This window comes from Pecten maximus, chromosome 6, assembly GCF_902652985.1.
Source record: "Pecten maximus chromosome 6, xPecMax1.1, whole genome shotgun sequence".
In the NCBI taxonomy this organism is placed as follows: domain Eukaryota; kingdom Metazoa; phylum Mollusca; class Bivalvia; order Pectinida; family Pectinidae; genus Pecten; species Pecten maximus.
The window spans coordinates 15,573,116-15,589,947 of NC_047020.1; the positions used below are offsets into that span (position 1 = coordinate 15,573,116).

The 16,832-nt window shown below is 36.1% G+C and overlaps 1 protein-coding gene across 1 annotated transcript in view; it reads right to left on the bottom strand.

The window, feature by feature from the left end:
* Positions 1–511: 511 nt before the first annotated feature.
* LOC117330056 overlaps positions 512–16,832 on the bottom strand; it is a 50,712-nt gene continuing 34,391 nt past the window's right edge. Inside the window, exons 14-21 of the mRNA XM_033888275.1 lie at positions 16,540–16,761; positions 8,163–8,202; positions 7,230–7,321; positions 6,227–6,472; positions 5,644–5,865; positions 4,603–4,648; positions 3,802–4,362; positions 512–1,522 (exon numbers count right to left, since the gene is read on the bottom strand). Coding sequence (XP_033744166.1) covers positions 1,278–1,522; positions 3,802–4,362; positions 4,603–4,648; positions 5,644–5,865; positions 6,227–6,472; positions 7,230–7,321; positions 8,163–8,202; positions 16,540–16,761 — 1,674 coding nt within the window. The 3' untranslated portion in view covers positions 512–1,277. The remainder of the gene's footprint in view (positions 1,523–3,801; positions 4,363–4,602; positions 4,649–5,643; positions 5,866–6,226; positions 6,473–7,229; positions 7,322–8,162; positions 8,203–16,539; positions 16,762–16,832) is intronic.

A 16,832-nucleotide genomic window follows, 5' to 3' on the forward strand; every position in this document is an offset into this window, starting at 1 on the left:
TTCGATCCCGAGAATGTCATCCGTCTAAAAGATCCTAAATTCCATCTAGTTTAGCACCCATTTTATCGACTGCATTATCCTGACTTCAAGTGTTTCTGTTACAATTCCGGTGCAGTAAGGGAGGTAATTATAACTGTGCAAAACATGATAAAAATTAGTCTCTGTCTTAAAGGTGGATCCAGTCCATCAAAGAAAGGTATTTAATACCTTTCTTTGATGGACTGGATCCACATTTAAGGCAGAGACTAATTTTTATACACCAATCAAATTTACAGCTGTCAAATTCATTTATCAACCAATCTCATTGAAGTTTAATAATTGCTACACGTAGTTTTGTTTCCTTAACCTGCATATTAATTTGACTATTTTTACAAAAAGTATTGCCCTTTGTTTATTTCAGTATTTGAATCTTGTCTGGAGTTAACGATTTTTACAGACCTCTTTGAATCTTAGTAGGCTTTTTAACCATGATATATAATAGAAGTATTTTCCTAAGTTGTCTTTTGCATGGAAAGTTTAACATACGTAAGTATTTATTTCGGTATTTGAATCCTGTTGATCTTGTCTACATCCTAACCCTCAGTTTTCAAACTTCGTACACTTTGCTATGACAAGGAAATTGTATGTTCTAAGTGTCACTTTAATTAGACTATCAACCTTGTATTAGTTGTTTTCTTTTTGGTATGGATGTGGTGTATACAATGCCACCCAATAGTACTCTTGTCCTTATATCCATGTACAAAAATTGTACTTTCAGAACAGATAGATTTAATATGAGGTACAAAACAGTTTTTAAAATCAGGAGGTAACAATATACAGATTCGATTATAAACATGTATAAAAATTCAGAGTAAAATTGAATTCAACATGATACTCTATAGACACAAGAGAATAGAGAACAAATGGGCCAGGGTGAACTAGAAATTCATCAGTTGCATTGTTTGTTGGCTTAACTCATGAACAGCTAGAGTCATTTTGATGTAGCACCTCTCCTTGTAGTAGTTAGTGGTTACCTCATTGAACAACATATGGATGGCCCATCTGGTGCTATAAAGATCATTTGAGGTACAATGTCTTTACCAAGGATACAACAACATAAGACAGTGTATGATCTCAGAGTCTGGACATTTAACCTGATGCTTGAATTTGTGATGAAGGGTTGTAATTCTGTTAAAATGAATACCCCTGCCCACTTTCATGATCACAAGGCAATACAGGCCCATTGGGTATTTGTTCGAGCTTCCTTTAATTTCTATATCATGATTACTAGGTGTACATTATTTATATGTTATGAGGTACTCTGGGTAGGTCAGATCTTGATCGTACACCACAAACTCGCGGTCACTAAAGCCTCCACCGTCCGCCACTACGGATGTGAATACCTCTGAGTGCTGAGTACAAACCGGTGTACTGCAGGCTTTGCACGGTGGCCGTCTGAAGTTTTGACCACTTTTTGTGATGAAGATATCTCCAAGGCACATTCTCACAAGGAACATGTAACTGTAACCCTGGCCATCACGATCTGTAAATAGTAGGTAATCTTTAGTCAACTCCATCCATCAATATGCTTATATTATTGGAGACGGGCTGATATACAATAGAGACATACAGTACCTTTTATTCATATCAACATCAAAGACCCATATACTACATGTATAAAGATTATCCAGGTATATATACTATAAAGTCTGTCAAGGTATATATACTATAAAGACTGCCTAGGTATATATACTACAAAGACTGTCAAGGTATATATACTACAAAGACTGCCCAGGTATATATACTATAAAGTCTGTCAAGGTATATATACTATAAAGACTGTCCAGGTATATATACTATAAAGTCTGTCAAGGTATATATACTATAAAGACTGCCTAGGTATATATACTATAAAGACTGCCCAGGTATATATACTATAAAGACTGCCCAGGTATATATACTATAAAGTCTGTCAAGGTATATATACTACAAAGACTGCCCAGGTATATATACTATAAAGTCTGTCAAGGTATATATACTACAAAGACTGCCCAGGTATATATACTATAAAGTCTATCAAGGTATATATACTACAAAGACTGCCCAGGTATATATACTATAAAGACTGTCCAGGTATATATACTATAAAGTCTGTCAAGGTATATATACTACAAAGACTGCCCAGGTATATATACTATAAAGTCTGTCAAGGTATATATACTACAAAGACTGCCCAGGTATATATACTATAAAGTCTGTCAAGGTATATATACTACAAAGACTGCCCAGGTATATATACTATAAAGTCTGTCAAGGTATATATACTACAAAGACTGCCCAGGTATATATACTATAAAGTCTGTCAAGGTATATATGCTATAAAGACTGCCCAGGTATATATACTATAAAGTCTGTCAAGGTATATATACTACAAAGACTGCCCAGGTATATATACTATAAAGACTGTCCAGGTATATATACTATAAAGTCTGTCAAGGTATATATACTATAAAGTCTGTCAAGGTATATAAACTATAAAGTCTGTCAAGGTATATATACTACAAAGACTGCCCAGGTATATATACTATAAAGACTGTCCAGGTATTTATACTATAAAGTCTGTCAAGGCATATATACTACAAAGACTGCCCAGGTATATATACTATAAAGTCTGTCAAGGTATATATACTATAAAGTCTGTCAAGGTATATATACTACAAAGACTGCCCAGGTATATATACTATAAAGTCTGTCAAGGTATATATACTATAAAGTCTGTCAAGGTATATATACTATAAAGTCTGCACAGGTACAAATGTATATATACTATAAAGTCTGTCCAGGTATATATACTACAAAGACTGCCCAGGTATATATACTATAAAGTCTGTCAAGGTATATATACTATAAAGTCTGTCAAGGTATATATACTATAAAGACTGCACAGGTACAAATGTATATATACTATAAAGTCTGTCCAGGTATATATACTATAAAGTCTGTCAAGGTATATATACTATAAAGACTGCACAGGTACAAATGTATATATACTATAAAGTCTGTCCAGGTATATATACTATAAAGTCTGTCAAGGTATATATACTACAAAGACTGCCCAGGTATATATACTATAAAGTCTGTCAAGGTATATATACTATAAAGTCTGTCAAGGTATATATACTATAAAGACTGCACAGGTATATATACTATAAAGTCTGTCAAGGTATATATACTACAAAGACTGCCCAGGTATATATACTATAAAGTCTGTCAAGGTATATATACTATAAAGTCTGTCAAGGTATATATACTATAAAGACTGCACAGGTATATATACTATAAAGTCTGTCAAGGTATATATACTACAAAGACTGCCCAGGTATATATACTATAAAGTCTGTCAAGGTATATATACTATAAAGTCTGTCAAGGTATATATACTATAAAGTCTGTCAAGGTATATATACTATAAAGTCTGTCAAGGTATATACATGTATACTACAAAGACTGCCCAGGTATATATACTATAAAGACTGCACAGGTATATATACTATAAAGTCTGTCGAGATATATATACTACAAAGACTGCCCAGGTATATATATGTACTGCATGTATTAAATGTTTGAAGATTTTTCGTTGCTGTAAATATATAATAAACTATGTTTTCTCCTGTTTTTTCCGCCTCAATGTGATAATCCTGTCCAAAAACCGTTTAAAACAACGTTATTTTTACTGTACTTTCTTCCCTCAAGGAGAGCAGAGACATTCTCATTATCTAGAAATTAGATTTCCTAAACATTGACAGTTGAGTGGATACCTACCAACATACTGATTGGATTTCGATGCCACCTCTGCTGCATACACCCCATTTCCGACCCGACCAGCATTAGCTAGACGGTTGTCAAGGCCTTGGTGTGTGATAGTTTTTACAAACGGGCTTTTTGTACCATGAAACAGATATGCTTCATTGATCTCATGATTAAGGTACTGTGTCATCGATTTATCAAGATGTTTTGAAGTTGTGACTGGCCCCTTGGACCCAGTAATATTCTGAATCTCCTTAAAACTGCTCACAACATATGCCTGGCGAAACAGTAGCTGGCACATATGGAGATAATTCTCTAACAACTTTATACTCTCTAGTCGCTCTATCTTAATAATGGTGCGTGATGCCATCCCAGTTTTCTTAAAGGCATTTTCAATGAATCCACATGTCTGTTGGTCCACTTGAAGAAGTGCAGGAGACGACTTGGCGTCCATCGTCCATTCCTTGACACTTTTCATGTTCCTGTACTTTGTCCAGTAGGGAGGAGGGTGGGGAGTCTCCATGTACTTGTACTTAAGGAACTCTTTAGTGTTCCTAGCAGGAATGGTTGATGTAACTGTAACAGACATCACATAGTTTTACACAATAATAACCTTCTCTTATTATTTGTCTCCATTAAATGTTAACTATCATGTTCAAGTACAGATTCGACAGTTAATGAAATGTAAATTTCTTTTTTTACTTTTGTCTTTGATACATAAGGAACTTAACAAAATATCTTTGACCAGGTTAACAATATATTTTTCAATCCAAGACAATATAATCTTCACACTAACTCTTTGACACATTTCTTTACCTCGCCTTTGGATTTTCTTCTTTCCCTGTAGTTCATCTCTAAACGCCTATAAAGAAAGAAAATGATATCATTACAAATCTATCTATTTTAAAGTGAATACCTGTCAATAATGACCTCAAATTGCTTATAGTTTATATTGATGATCACTTTAGACAATAAGTCTATACCGTATGCAAGTATAATATGGGAGATAACTCTGTCTCAATGGGATGGAAAAACAAGCAAAGTATGGGAGACAACTCTGCTTCAAGAGTATGGGAAATAATGGCCCCTCACAAGTATGAGAAATAAATGCCCTACACAAGTATCATAATACACAGGTTAATTATGAAAGACAACTCTACCCCGAAAGAATGGAAAAATGACTGTCCTATGCAAGTAAGGGAATTAACTGCCCACAAGTATCATAAGGGAGATAACTCTACCCTTCAAGTATGGTTTAATTAGGTTTCTATTGTTTAATATCCTTTCAACAGCTATAGTCATAGAATGGCCTCCCAGTGTGTGTGTGAAAGATGCATGCGTGCAGTGTATGTGTGTGTGTCTTGGGAGGCTGCTGTATCTTTGTGTTAACTTGATTCCTTGTGATAGAGCCAGAAATGATTTACGTTGGCTTTATAGTCACTATCTCAGTGAAGCATACTGGCGAATACACCCAGCAGAACACCTCATCCGATCACATCATACTAACAACATTGGGGAAATGTGCGGGCCCTCACTAAAGACCAAAAGTGAGGAAGTGTAAGGGAGAAATGAGGAAGAAGAAAGTTGTAAGGAAAAAAAGAAAAATTAATATCAAGAATTCTTACGCACTACATCCTGCAGGGCATCTAAAAGTATGGAAATTAACTACTTTACACAAGTATGGAAAATAACTGCCCTACAGGAGTATCATAATGCACAGGTAAATTATGGGAGTCAACTCTACCCACACAAGTATGGGAAGTGATTAACCCATGAACCCAACATTACAAAAGTACCTGGGTGGGTAAGATAACTATTTTTTTCTAAACAGATTAGTGGAAAGCCAGCCAGTATTACCTGTTCAATATCTTTCCAATCCTGTCCGAACACAATAACTTTTACATCAGAGAGACAAGTTTGGTGATTTTGCACGTATTCACGTATGCTACCCACTATAGCACTGGCTACAGTATCCTTTGGGTACTTAAGGAAGCCTGTCCCTAGGGCAGGGAAGGCAATCGAGGTGTAGCCATTGTTGTTGGCTTGAGACAAACAGTCTTGTACAAAGTCAAATAGAACCTTGAGAAAACAACAAAATATCAAAATGTATCAAAATTAACATATCAAAACTAACATTTCAAAATCAACATATCAAAATCAACAAATCAAAATCAACATATCAAAATTAACATATCAAAATCAACATATCAAAATTAACATATCAAAATCAACATATCAAAACTAACATTTCAAAATCAACATATCAGAACTAACATATCAAAATTCATTTTTTTTCGTCTTAAAAATAATGTAATATTTTCATAATGTGTGTGCATGTAAATTGGTGAAAGGGGAAAAACACTATAGATCAATTATCATGATCGCTTTTGAAAACCACAGCTTTTGTACATAGACAGTACAACATTAATTTACCCTTTACCTCTTCTGGTCGTTTATATCCAGTCTGCTTGCTGTAAAACGAGGTGAACGTTCCGTGGAAAACCTTTTTACAGGGGAGGTTGTAGCTACCAGTGATGGCCAGATCTCCCGGGAGGATCCCATTAGGGTAAGAGTTGTCACACTCAGTCTGTAGGGAGGGGCCAGCCGCAGTCAATAGGGACTTAGCTAGACCAGACCCACCACCTAATTTCAGGTCCTTCGAGGTACTGTTCACAACAACATCCACCTGTAATTAGCATATGTACCATCTAAAGAATTCTATTTATACTTTACAAAATTAAACTTTTTTTATTCATAATTATCAAATAGAATTTTTTTTAAATCAACTTAAAGCTAGAGAAACATTATCAATCTCATATATTTTGTATTCCTTCTTTGGAAAAATATTTTTGTCCTTTAGAGAAAACAACTTACTTCATGTACATATTTGAATTGTTGAATTTTTTTTCAGAATATGTAAAGTAAAAATAAATATACAATTATATTGACACGTTTTTATAGTGATCAAACAATGATTTTTTGATATCTGGATCAATCAAAAAATTAATTAATGATTTATATTTACAAAATCCAAGAGATCCCAGAGGGATATTGACAACCACCAAGATGGCATAATCTTAATTGGTTCTTGTAAATGTTATCTTTCCTCTTAATTATCTGTTAAAATCAGACAATTAAGTTGTACATTTTTTTTAACAAAATATGAATATAACTTCATCCAAGATAACTACCTGTCAACCATTTTGTAATTCTGAGAAGCATCAAAGTTTAAAATTGAACATCATGCATAAAGGATAAGGTGAAACATACATTTAAAATTATAGAAAGATATCCTTTTATGACTTCTAAAGGAAATAACAATAACAGAAATTATTAATGTCAGGTTGACAAAGAATGATCAGAATAGTCCACCTATTCATTATAGGTTTAAAATGTGTCCACATTAATTACTAAACAGTTACACCCCTATGTTGTCATATTACCTTTTGTTCAGCCATTTTACCATAAACAACTTCAAAATTGATTGGACCGATCTTTGCCTGAGTGGGTCCTGAATTAGCTGCTGCTCCAGGTGCTGTAAGGATATACAATACATATACAACAGGGTCAATGGGCCTGTATCACTCTGCTACTTCATGCAATTTTAATAATGATATGGATGATAAACGGAATACCTCTTAATTACAATATGATAGTATGTTAAGTTTTTTTTTCATTTATAACTTTGTGGCCTGTAATCCCATCTTACTACTAGCTCCACATTATGACCTTTTAAGGTCTTTCAGTTATTTGAGAATTTAAACATTTAATTAAATAAGTTTTAATATCATTGAGGTAACCCCATAGCCCTAATATCCAATCTTGCTTTGTTTACAGCATCCAGACCTTCTTTATTTGCTTACCCATCTTACTTAATCTTTCTTTCACAGTAATTTCAAGAAACCGACTAGTTACATCTGACACCTTGTCAGCATCCAATCCTGAGTGATCTTGTCAGGAGTTTTCTAATTGATGGGTCAATTTTAATTTCAAATGCTTTCATTCCCAAAGCTGACACTGACAGGACAACAGCTCATTTTCTCAACGATAATACTCCACATTAGTTACACTTACTTTGTCTCTTGAAGTTCTTTTTTTTCTTTTCTTTCCAGCATGTATTCGTTTACAACAGACTTTGGAGATCATCATCTCAATATGCTAGTAATGACTGGCCTAATACCATTACCCTGGGCCTCTAAGTTATTGTGAAGGAGTTGTTAAGGAAAAGTTGATGCTGATTGAATGATGGTGATGACCGACGATGCACTTTAGCATTAATTGCCCTTTGTAATATCTACACTCCTGTTGTGAAATTACACTTTATACAACTACCACACTCTATTCATGTACATACTGAATGGTTGGTTTATACTCACAGACGGTCTGGGCAAGGGACTTGGCAGCAGAGAGGAATTCCTGCCAACAGGAACAAGTCACAGTGAATTCATAGTAGTTTATTTTCACTACTCATGATCAAAGCCTTAAATAATATGGCAGGTGATCTCTTAATTCAAGTTCAGGTAATTAGTATAGTAAATAATATTGGGAGGGAAAATATTGGTCACATGTGAGAGGGAGTCAATTAATTGAGGTGGTCACTAAGACAGGTTTGACTGTATCTGTAATCACTAAGGCATGTTTGACTGTATCTGTAATCACTAAGGCAGGTTTGACTGTATCTGTAATCACTAAGACAGGTTTGACTGTATCTGTAATCACTAAGACAGGTTTGACTGTATCTGTAATCACTAAGACAGGTTTGACTGTATCTGTAATTACTAAGACAGGTTTGACTGTAATCACTAAGACAGGTTTGACTGTATCTGTAATCACTAAGGCAGGTTTGACTGTATCTGTATTCACTAAGGCAGGTACTAAGGCAGGTTTGACTGTAATCACTAAGGCAGGTTTGACTGTATCTGTAATCACTAAGACAGGTTTGACTGTATCTGTAATCACTAAGGCAGGTTTGACTGTATCTGTATTCACTAAGGCAGGTACTAAGGCAGGTTTGACTGTAATCACTAAGGCAGGTTTGACTGTATCTGTAATCACTAAGACAGGTTTGACTGTATCTGTAATCACTAAGGCATGTTTGACTGTATCTGTGATCACTAAGACAGGTATGACTGTATCTGTAATCACTAAGGCAAGTTTGACTGTATCTGTAATCACTAAGACAGGTTTGACTGTAATCACTAAGGCAGGTTTGACTGTAATCACTAAGGCAGGTTTGACTGTATCTGTAATCACTAAGGCATGTTTGACTGTATCTGTAATCACTAAGACAGGTTTGACTGTATCTGTGATCACTAAGACAGGTTTGACTGTATCTGTAATCACTAAGACAGGTTTGACTGTATCTGTAATCACTAAGGCAGGTTTGACTGTATCTGTAATCACCAAGGCGTGTTTGACTGTATCTGTAATCACTAAGGCAGGTTTGACTGTAATCACTAAGACAGGTTTGACTGTATCTGTCATCACTAAGACAGGTTTGACTATCTGTAATCACTAAGACATATTTGACTGTATCTGTAATCACTAAGGCAGGTTTGACTGTATCTGTAATCACTAAGACAGGTTTGACTGTATCTGTGATCACTAAGGCAGGTTTGACTGTATCTGTAATCACTAAGACAGGTTTGACTGTATCTGTAATCACTAAGACATGTTTGACTGTATCTGTCATCACTAAGGCGGGTACTAAGACAGGTTTGACTGTATCTGTAATCACTAAGACATGTTTGACTGTAATCACTAAGGCAGGTTTGACTGTATCTGTAATCACTAAGACAGGTTTGACTATCTGTAATCACTAAGACATGTTTGACTGTATCTGTGATCACTAAGACAGGGTTGACTGTATCTGTGATCACTAAGGCAGGTTTGACTGTATCTGTAATCACCAAGGCGTGTTTGACTGTATCTGTAATCACTAAGGCAGGTTTGACTGTAATCACTAAGACAGGTTTGACTATCTGTAATCACTAAGACATATTTGACTGTATCTGTAATCACTAAGGCAGGTTTGACTGTATCTGTAATCACTAAGACAGGTTTGACTGTATCTGTAATCACTAAGGCAGGTTTGACTGTATCTGTAATCACTAAGGCAGGTTTGACTATCTGTAATCACTAAGGCAGGTTTGACTGTATCTGTGATCACTAAGACAGGTTTGACTGTATCTGTAATCACTAAGGCAGGTTTGACTGTATCTGTAATCACTAAGGCAGGTTTGACTGTATCTGTAATCACTAAGACAGGTTTGACTGTATCTGTGATCACTAAGACAGGGTTGACTGTATCTGTAATCACTAAGGCAGGTTTGACTGTATCTGTAATCACTAAGACAGGTTTGACTGTATCTGTAATCACTAAGACATGTTTGACTGTATCTGTCATCACTAAGGCGGGTACTAAGACAGGTTTGACTGTATCTGTAATCACTAAGACATGTTTGACTGTAATCACTAAGGCAGGTTTGACTGTATCTGTAATCACTAAGACAGGTTTGACTATCTGTAATCACTAAGACATGTTTGACTGTATCTGTAATCACTAAGGCAGGTTTGACTGTATCTGTAATCACTAAGACAGGTTTGACTGTATCTGTAATCACTAAGACAGGTTTGACTGTATCTGTAATCACTAAGGCAGGTTTGACTGTATCTGTAATCACTAAGACAGGTTTGACTGTATCTGTAATCACTAAGGCAGGTTTGACTGTATCTGTAATCACTTAGACAGGTTTGACTGTATCTGTAATCACTAAGACAGGTTTGACTGTAATCACTAAGACAGGTTTGACTGTATCTGTAATCACTAAGACAGGTTTGACTGTATCTGTAATCACTAAGGCAAGTTTGACTGTAATCACTAAGGCAGGTTTGACTGTAATCACTAAGGTGTGTTTGACTGTATCTGTAATCACTAAGACAGGTTTGACTGTATTTGTAATCACTAAGGCAGGTTTGACACTATCTGTAATCACTAAGGCAGGTTTGACTGTAATCACTAAGACAGGTTTGACTGTATCTGTAATCACTAAGGCATGTTTGACTGTATCTGTAATCACTAAGGCAGGTTTGACTGTAATCACTAAGACAGGTTTGACTATCTGTAATCACTAAGACAGGGTTGACTGTATCTGTCATCACTAAGGCAGGTTTGACTGTATCTGTAATCACTAAGACATGTTTGACTGTATCTGTCATCACCAAGGCGGGTACTAAGACAGGTTTGACTGTATCTGTAATCACTAAGACATGTTTGACTGTAATCACTAAGGCAGGTTTGACTGTATCTGTAATCACTAAGACAGGTTTGACTGTATCTGTAATCACTAAGACAGGTTTGACTGTATCTGTAATCACTAAGACAGGTTTGACTGTATCTGTAATCACTAAGGCAGGTTTGACTGTATCTGTAATCACTAAGACAGGTTTGACTGTATCTGTAATCACTAAGGCAGGTTTGACTGTATCTGTAATCACTTAGACAGGTTTGACTGTATCTGTAATCACTAAGACAGGTTTGACTGTAATCACTAAGACAGGTTTGACTGTATCTGTAATCACTAAGACAGGTTTGACTGTATCTGTAATCACTAAGGCAAGTTTGACTGTAATCACTAAGGCAGGTTTGACTGTAATCACTAAGGTGTGTTTGACTGTATCTGTAATCACTAAGACAGGTTTGACTGTATTTGTAATCACTAAGGCAGGTTTGACACTATCTGTAATCACTAAGGCAGGTTTGACTGTAATCACTAAGACAGGTTTGACTGTATCTGTAATCACTAAGGCATGTTTGACTGTATCTGTAATCACTAAGGCAGGTTTGACTGTAATCACTAAGACAGGTTTGACTGTATCTGTAATCACTAAGACAGGTTTGACTGTATCTGTAATCACTAAGACAGGGTTGACTGTATCTGTCATCACTAAGGCAGGTTTGACTGTATCTGTAATCACTAAGACATGTTTGACTGTATCTGTCATCACCAATGCGGGTACTAAGACAGGTTTGACTGTATCTGTAATCACTAAGACATGTTTGACTGTAATCACTAAGGCAGGTTTGACTGTATCTGTAATCACTAAGACAGGTTTGACTATCTGTAATCACTAAGACATGTTTGACTGTATATGTAATCACTAAGGCAGGTTTGACTGTATCTGTAATCACGAAGACAGGTTTGACTGTATCTGTAATCACTAAGACAAGTTTGACTGTAATCACTAAGGCAGGTTTGACTGTATCTGTAATCACTAAGGCAGGTTTGACTGTATCTGTAATCACTAAGACAGGTTTGACTGTATCTGTAATCACTACGACAGGTTTGACTGTATCTGTAATCACTAAGGCAGGTTTGACTGTATCTGTAATCACTAAGGCATGTTTTACTGTAATCACTAAGGCAGGTTTGACTGTAATCACTAAGGCAGGTTTGACTGTATCTGTAATCACTAAGACAGGTTTGACTGTATCTGTAATCACTAAGGCAGGTTTGACTGTATCTAGATCTGTAATCACTTAGGCATGTTTTACCGATCTGTAATCACTGAGGCAGGTTTGACTGTAATCACTAAGGCAGGTTTGACTGTATTCACTAAGGCAGGTTTGACTGTAATCACTAAGGCAGGTTTGACTGTAATCACTAAGACAGGTTTGACTGTATCTGTAATCACTAAGGCAGGTTTGACTGTATCTGTCATCACTAAGACAGGGTTGACTGTATCTGTAATCACTAAGACAGGTTTGACTGTATCTGTAATCACTAAGGCAGGTTTGACTGTATCTGTAATCACTAAGACAGGTTTGACTGTATCTGTAATCACTAAGACAGGTTTGACTGTATCTGTAATCACTAAGACAGGTTTGACTGTAATCACTAAGACAGGTTTGACTGTAATCACTAAGACATGTTTGACTGTATCTGTTATCACTAAGACAGGTTTGACTGTATCTGTAATCACTAAAACAGGTATGACTGTATCTGTAATCACTGAGACAGGTTTGACTGTATCTGTAATCACTAAGACAGGTTTGACTGTATCTGTAATCACTAAGACAGGTTTGACTGTAATCACTAAGGCAGGTTTGACTGTATCTGTAATCACTAAGATAGGTTTGACTGTATCTGTAATCACTAAGACAGGTTTGACTGTAATCACTAAGGCAGGTTTGACTGTAATCACTAAGACAGGTTTGACTGTATCTGTAATCACTAAGACAGGTTTGACTGTATCTGTAATCACTAAGGCAGGTTTGACTGTATCTGTAATCACTAAGGCAGGTTTGACTGTATCTGTAATCACTAAGACAGGTTTGACTGTATCTGTAATCACTAAGACAGGTTTGACTGTATCTGTAATCACTAAGACAGGTTTGACTGTAATCACTAAGACAGGTTTGACTGTATCTGTAATCACTAAGGCAGGTTTGACTGTATCTGTAATCACTAAGACAGGATTGACTGTATCTGTAATCACTAAGACAGGTTTGACTGTAATCACTAAGGCAGGTTTGACTGTAATCACTAAGGCAGGTTTGACTGTAATCACTAAGACAGGTTTGACTGTATCTGTAATCACTAAGGCAGGTTTGACTGTATCTGTAATCACTAAGACAGGTTTGACTGTATCTGTAATCACTAAGACAGGTTTGACTGTATCTGTAATCACTAAGGCAGGTTTGACTGTAATCACTAAGACAGGTTTGACTGTATCTGTAATCACTAAGGCAGGTTTGACTGTATCTGTAATCACTAAGACAGGTTTGACTGTATCTGTAATCACTAAGACAGGTTTGGCTGTATCTGTAATCACTAAGACAGGTTTGACTGTATCTGTAATCACTAAGACAGGTTTGACTGTATCTGTAATCACTAAGACAGGGTTGACTGTATTCACTAAGACAGGTTTGACTGTATCTGTAATCACTAAGACAGGTTTGACTGTATCTGTAATCACTAAGACAGGTTTGACTGTAATCACTAAGACAGGTTTGACTGTATCTGTAATCACTAAGGCAGGTTTGACTGTAATCACTAAGGCAGGTTTGACTGTAATCACTAAGGCAGGTTTGACTGTATTTGTAATCACTAAGACAGGTTTGACTGTATCTGTAATCACTAAGGCAGGTTTGACTGTATCTGTAATCACTAAGGCAGGTTTGACTGTATCTGTAATCACTAAGACAGGTTTGACTGTAATCACTAAGACAGGTTTGACTGTATCTGTAATCACTAAGACAGGTTTGACTGTATCTGTAATCACTAAGGCAGGGTTGACTGTATCTGTAATCACTAAGGCAGGTTTGACTGTATCTGTAATCACTAAGGCAGGTTTGACTGTATCTGTAATCACTAAGACAGGGTTGACTGTATCTGTAATCACTAAGACAGGTTTGACTGTAATCACTAAGACAGGTTTGACTGTAATCACTAAGACAGGTTTGACTGTAATCACTAAGGCAGGTTTGACTGTAATCACTAAGGCAGGTTTGACTGTATCTGTAATCACTAAGGCATGTTTGACTGTATCTGTAATCACTAAGACAGGTTTGACTGTATCTGTCATCACTAAGGCAGGTTTGACTGTATCTGTAATCACTAAGACAGGTTTGACTGTATCTGTAATCACTAAGGCAGGTTTGACTGTAATCACTAAGACAGGTTTGACTGTATCTGTAATCACCAAGGCGTGTTTGACTGTATCTGTAATCACTAAGATAGGTTTGACTGTAATCACTAAGACAGGTTTCACTGTATCTGTAATCACTAAGGCAGGTTTGACTGTATTTGTAATCACTAAGGCAGGTTTGACTGTATCTGTAATCACTAAGACAGGTTTGACTGTAATCACTAAGACAGGGTTGACTGTATCTGTAATCACTAAGGCAGGTTTGACTGTAATCACTAAGGCAGGTTTGACTGTATCTGTAATCACTAAGGCAGGTTTGACTGTATCTGTAATCACTAAGACAGGTTTGACTGTATCTGTAATCACTAAGGCAGGTTTGAATGTATCTGTAATCACTAAGGCAGGTTTGACTGTATATGTAATCACTAAGGCAGGTTTGACTGTATCTGTAATCACTAAGGCAGGTTTGACTGTATCTGTATTCACTAAGACAGGTTTGACTGTATCTGTAATCACTAAGGCAGGTTTGAATGTATCTGTAATCACTAAGGCAGGTTTGACTGTATCTGTAATCACTAAGGCAGGTTTGACTGTATATGTAATCACTAAGGCAGGTTTGAATGTATCTGTAATCACTAAGGCAGGTTTGACTGTATCTGTAATCACTAAGACAGGTTTGACTGTATATGCAGGTTTGACTGTATTCACTAAGGCAGGTTTGACTGTATCTGTAATCACTAAGGCAGGTTTGACTGTATCTGTAATCACTAAGGCAGGTTTGACTGTATCTGTAATCACTAAGGCAGGTTTGACTGTATCTGTAATCACTAAGACAGGTTTGACTGTAATCACTAAGGCAGGTTTGACTGTAATCACTAAGGCAGGTTTGACTATATCTGTATTCACTAAGGCAGGTTTGACTGTATCTGTAATCACTAAGACAGGTTTGACTGTATCTGTGATCACTAAGGCAGGTTTGACTGTATCTGTATTCACTAAGGCAGGTACTAAGACAGGTTTGACTGTATCTGTAATCACTAAGGCAGGTTTGACTGTATCTGTAATCACTAAGGCAGGTACTTAGACATGTTTGACTGTATCTGTGATCACTAAGGCAGGTTTGACTGTAATCACTAAGACAGGTTTGACTGTATCTGTATTCACTAAGGCAGGTTTGACTGTATCTGTATTCACTAAGGCAGGTACTAAGGCAGGTTTGACTGTAATCACTAAGGCAGGTTTGAATGTAATCACGAAGACAGGTTTGACTGTATCTGTAATCACTAATATAAGGGCAGGCAGGTACTAAGGCAGGTTTTACTTTATCTGAAAATCCTTTTAAATGACTTAGATGTTGATTATTTTACCCATAATTACTCACAAGTTACTATTAAGATATAAATACATGAGTAACTATACATGTTTCAATTATTGACATGGTGTTAAAGTTTTATCAATACAGGTAAATCCTTAAGTTAAGCATCACTGAATTTAAGGAAATAATTTGGTTACATAACTTTCCTCAATTTCTGTAATGCCTTTCCATGAATTTTTTAAAAGTTATATTGGTATTGGTAAAACTCATGCAGCCTGCAGTGTTAAAGATAACATATGGAGTATTCAGAGGTTAAAAAAGACATTCTTCAAGTCTATACTTTTGGACAGAAATACAACGGAATAGTGTTGAAAGAATAGCTCCATTATATGATATATTGTTATTGTTATTAAACTCACCTTGTGAAAGGCCTAACTGAAAATCTTATACGATGAAGTAGATAAATATCACATGAAATGGAAATACAATATAAATCTTGCAATACACCCCGGCAGCAAATACATCAATCATGACTTAATGTAGAGGGTGGGTTTATTGCAGGACATGAACCAGCATTTTTATACTTTTTTTAATAAAGTACAATAGACAAGAGTGATGGGTGGGATTAGTACTGGTTCTCTGGGGAGTTACAGGACAACCAATAATCATCGAACATCCTCAGACTGTTGGTCGACAGCAAAACTGTTGTCAGTATATGTACATCCATTTTAGTCACTGTTACAAAGTTTGAATGCATTAAAACGTTTTACAGTGTACAAGTAACTTACCCGAAATATGTTGTCTTCTTTGTAGAATACGATAATATAAATTGTTTTCAAGGTTGTTGACTGATGAGCTTTATCAAATTCTTGTATACACTGGAACATCGTCGTAGCAACCACATCAGGGGAGTATCCCAGGAAGCCTGTGCCTAGTGCTGGGAAGGCTATAGAGGTCTTATTGCTGATGTGGGCCTTCTCAAGACATTTATGTAACACAGACTTCATCACCTGTCATACAAACAAAATCAAACTTACAAAACCAAACTTTAAGCAACCAGATTCTTCTTACTTATACTATT